This window comes from Microtus pennsylvanicus, chromosome 2 (assembly GCF_037038515.1).
Source record: "Microtus pennsylvanicus isolate mMicPen1 chromosome 2, mMicPen1.hap1, whole genome shotgun sequence".
NCBI lineage: Eukaryota > Metazoa > Chordata > Mammalia > Rodentia > Cricetidae > Microtus > Microtus pennsylvanicus.
In genome coordinates this window covers 89,999,875-90,004,732 of record NC_134580.1, presented here as the reverse complement: position 1 = coordinate 90,004,732, position 4,858 = coordinate 89,999,875, and the positions used below count along the sequence as shown (strand labels likewise).

The 4,858-nt window shown below is 35.5% G+C and overlaps 1 protein-coding gene across 1 annotated transcript; it reads right to left on the bottom strand.

Annotated features, from left to right (window-relative positions):
• Positions 1-1,317: 1,317 nt before the first annotated feature.
• LOC142845227 (olfactory receptor 4K3-like) lies at positions 1,318-2,262 on the bottom strand. Its single transcript, XM_075963974.1, has one exon. The coding sequence runs from the start codon at positions 2,257-2,259 to the stop codon at positions 1,318-1,320; it is 942 nt and encodes a 313-aa protein (XP_075820089.1). The 5' UTR covers positions 2,260-2,262.
• Positions 2,263-4,858: the final 2,596 nt, after the last annotated feature.

Genomic DNA, 4,858 nt, shown 5'->3' with positions numbered 1-4,858 from the left:
CAGTCAATAGCCTTGAAGCGCTTTTTGATGCAAAATTTGAGGAGACAATAACAGGGGCATTTTGAAATGCTGGATTACCTGCACTACAAATTTTTATTAGTATGTGGTCCTCTTGTCCTGAAAATATATACACTTTCAAAGTTAGCATACTTTGTATGTATAAATATGTGCTGTGTACAAGTCGGCTGAATTTTTTTGTTTTGTTTTGTTTTCTGTTTGAGCAGGTAAAATGTACATTATGTTTCCTTTAGTTCTTCTAGTTTTTTTTTTTCATTTTTGTAGATACAGTTTTCTCAGTGTCTTCCCTAATCAAACCTAATTTTTTTAACCCAGAATGAATCCACATCTTCTTGTTTCCTGTAGAAATAAAAGCATAGCCTCTCCCCCAAAGCAATACACATTTTGACTTATATTTTGAAGTCAAGATATTTTTAAAATATATAGGCTGGTTTAATTATAATCCAGTGTCTCTTAGTGACTAACAAAGTTAAAGACAACACAATAACATATAGAACCAAGACTCTCTGTGTATTTCCCATTGTTATATGTTTTTTCCTTTTATATTACTTTTTTCCTTTTTCAATAGCTTTATTTTATTATTTTAAAATCATTCATTTTTTATGACTACCGAATCATTTTTTCTCTCCCAAGCCTTTGTACATTTTTAAATATATTGCAACCTGTTTACAGGCTTTTTTTCTGTCTGAAGTTGTCTTTGTTGTGTATCTATTATCTCTTTATGACCACATGAGCCTTTAAACTCCTAAGCCATATAGCTAGGACTTCTGCCTCTGTTTTGGTGGCTGGCTCTACCCTGCTGGATTCCTAGAGAATCTAGCTTCATGGAAGAAGTACCAGCAAGATTCCCCAATTACTGTCCCAACTCTTGGGAGATGTTGGGTCCACATTCCATCCAAGTAGTACATCACCTGCCGCTCATAAGCCCCATTTATAGAAGCAGGGCCTCTTTAAAAAGTTGCGCACATTTTTTTTTCTGCTAACAATGAGCCAGTCAGGAAGCCTTCTCTTAATGGAGTTACACCTTTACTTGCTGCTAGCCTATATATGGAAGGGCAGTTTCCAAGAAGTCAAGTTTGACTCAGTTTTTGTGTGTTTAGAACCCTTTCCTAAGTTATGTCAGGTCTTATGTGGAAATTCTGACCCAATGTTGGCAGAACTTAGATTAATATAAATGGGTTAATTATAGTTGTAAAAGCTAGTTAGTAATAAACCTGAGCTATCCGCCAATCATTTCTAATTAATATTAAGCCTTTTTGTCTGTTATTTGGGAAATGAAAGGTTAGAAAGAAAGTCTGCCTACAAAGAAGTCCCTTTGGAATGGAGAAAGTTGCTTATGAACCTTTTCATAGCATTTTTCATCTCTTTATTTCTCAATGTATAAATGGCTGGGTTTAGGAGAGGTGTAAAAACAGAGTAAAACACAGCAAAAAATTTGTCCAACCAGGTGATATTGAGTGGCCACACATAGATGAAGATACAGGGTACAAAAAATATCATAACTACTGTGATGTGGGCACTGCATGTGGATAGGGCCTTAGATGCACCAGATTTAGAGCTCTGGCGAACAGTGATAAGAATATATGTATAGGAAATGAGCAACAGAATGAAACATGTTACAGCCACAACCCCACAGTCAGCATTCATTAATGTATGTAAATAATGAGAATCTATGCATGCTAACTTGATTACCAATGGCATATCACAGAAAAAGCTGTCAATTTCTTTTGGGCCACAAAAAGGTAACTGGACAATCACGACTATGTAACTTATACCATGTATAAAGCCAGTGGTCCAGGAAGTCAACACCAACCCAGTGCATCTTTTCAGGTTCATAATGGTGAAGTAGTGGAGGGGTTTGCAGATGGCCACATAGCGGTCATAAGCCATCACCACCAACAGTACCATCTCTCCTGCAGCAATGCAATGGGCAAAGAAGACCTGGGACATGCAGCCTGCAAACGAGATGGTCTTGTTTTCCCTGAGGAAGTCGGATATCATCTTTGGAGTAGTAATAGAAGAAAGCCACATATCGACAAAGGACAGATTGGCCAACAGAAAGTACATGGGAGAATGGAGATGGGGGTCAGTGGTGATTAAAACAAGGATGACAATATTTCCAGACACGATGAGCAGATAAAGTACCAAAAACATCACAAAGAGTATGACCTGAACACTCTGTGAGTGGGCAAGTCCCCAAAATATAAATTCTGACACCACGGACTGATTGCCTCCATCCATTTCACTGAGTCCTCAGAAGTGATCTACAAATTAAGAAAGATTATGAATTAGCCATATGAGGAAGGCTACTCCCTTTATAGAACTTAACATTCACTTTGAAACTTACCGAGATAAAAATACATACATAGAAAGAGGAATCTAAGGCAACAATGAGTGACCCTGCTGCCCAAGTGAAAGCTAATGAGCCAAGAGCAACTCCCCACGAAGAGAAGCATCAGGTGCGTCTATTACCCATACGCTCTATCAGGATTGTTTTCTATTAACAGAGCAATACAGAAGCAGGACAGCAATGTGAAAACCAACCACAAAACAAAGCAAAATATGTGGTTTCTTAAATAAGCTGTCTGAATTTGTCACTAGCAATCATAACATTCCCCAATGGAAATAAGAGTTAATATTGGAGACTGGTGGGGAGTTCGTTTGAATAACAGTGCAAATGGTCTGATAGGATGCTAAAATTTTTGGCCGCATACTTAATTTTCTCATTGGGTATCAGTAGAATTATTTCTGTGACATTGGTAAATTTAAATTTTGCTTAAAACTATAAAGTAAATGATTTGAAAAACTCAGTGAGGAAGCATAAGGAACAGAACAGCATATAAGATGTACATAGATACCAGGCTAAAATGTACAAACCAGGTTCACAAGCTGGGTGGTGGAAGCGCACACTGTTATTCCAAGAATGTGGGAGGCAGAAACAGGTAGATCCCTGTGGGTTCGAGGTCAGCCTTATCTGAGTTGGTTCCAGGACAGGATCCAAAGCTACAGAGAAACCCTGTCTTGAAAAACCAAAACCAAAACCAAAAAATAAAAAACAAGTTCACAGTTGTTCATTAATAAATGTATATCATTGAACATATCTATTCAACTAAACTGATTAACAAAACACCACTGCAAATACCTGTAGGAACAGATTGACCAAAGAATACAACAAAGCATATTCAGATCTGAGCTCTGAAAATCACAATTAGTTCAATCTTAGCAATATAAAATTTGATCTTAAATTGCATAAACTAATCTTGAGAGCCCTTACTTTTTGAAATATTATAGTTTCCTGACATGAGTAATATATCCTTTGTCATCAATCTATCATCAGTATATTTTTTCATTCATCTACTGATCATCTTTGTTCTTTTAAAGAGCAGAATAAATTACATAAACAAGCAAGAATAGCTGTTCTTTAACTGCCATCTTTTGATGAGTATGATATTATATTTTCAGTAACCAACATTCACTCACATCACAGCACAAGCAGGGTGCTTACACTGATCTAGTGGACAATACTCAAGCCAGATACTGGGTAGTCATTACCCCTTTCTGCTCACTATATTGACTCTCGTGTTGCTTTTCAACTTTATTTTATCCTAGATCAGATGAACAATGAAAGCCCTGAATTCGTCATCAGAATTATTTTGCATTACCATTTTCTAAGGACTGAGAGGGTTGGAGTAAGAATGAAAACCAAGAAAGTTTTGAAAATGTCGGATAACATAACCATCTGCTATAGGAGCATGATGGCAGGTAAGTACACACACATGCCTTTCAGAGATTTACCAAATATGTAAGGAAAACACACCATTTATACAGCAGAATTCTTGTTCCTTGAAACTTTTTATTTTTTCAATCTTTCAGAAAGTTTCTGGTCAACCTGAATTATTTAGTTTTGTTTTTATTATTACTTTAATTTTTAATATTATGATATAAATATAGCATTTCTTCCTTCCCTTCCCTATCTCCAGATTCTTCCAAATACTCTTCTTTGTTCTCCTCCATATTCATGACTTCTTTTTTAATTGTTTTAGCATAAATGCATTCTTTTTCTTTAGGAAGTCTATTTCTCCAACTCTCAGTATCCTTTAGATCAGCAGTGAGTCTTTGCTGAAGCCTCTTAGGATTTTCCCATTCCATTTTAGCATGTCTATTGGTGTTGGGTTTGTTGAGCTCAATTTTGAAAATCATGAGAGAACTCGCTAAGAGATATTAATCATTTACAGAGCTATGTCAGACTGTCCTTTGGGACCTCTGCTGCAAAGTAGAACCATGTCTGAAGTAATGCCTTTTAAACAATCTCCTCTAGTATTATAGATGTAGGACACTGTTGTATCAGGCCTCTGTGAATGCAAAGTATCTTATAGCTACTCATAGGAGTGACCATACTTTAACAGACTTATTTTAATGATATTACTCAGACTGCTATGTTTCCATGTGATGATTGAGAAGCTAGTATAAATGGTACCAAATAATAGAATAGCTTAAAGATTGTTAATCATTCAATTTAATAATGGGTTATGAAAATACATAGTAAAGTATACACATAATAACCATTAAGCTGTAAAAGAATCCAAATAAACTGTATGTTGAAACAATTTTATTTGTAAAGTTAAGGCCAAGGACTTTTAATGCTCATTTGAAATAGTTGTGAAATATATGTCTGTACACACATATGTGTGTGTGTATTTGCACATATGTATTTATCGGAACATATATATTTTCACAAACAGATTTATAGATATTTACACACACATACATAATCACCTTTCTTTAAAATATTTACTACTAAAAAGTTCAAATATACCCATTTGGCAACTATGAAATATAT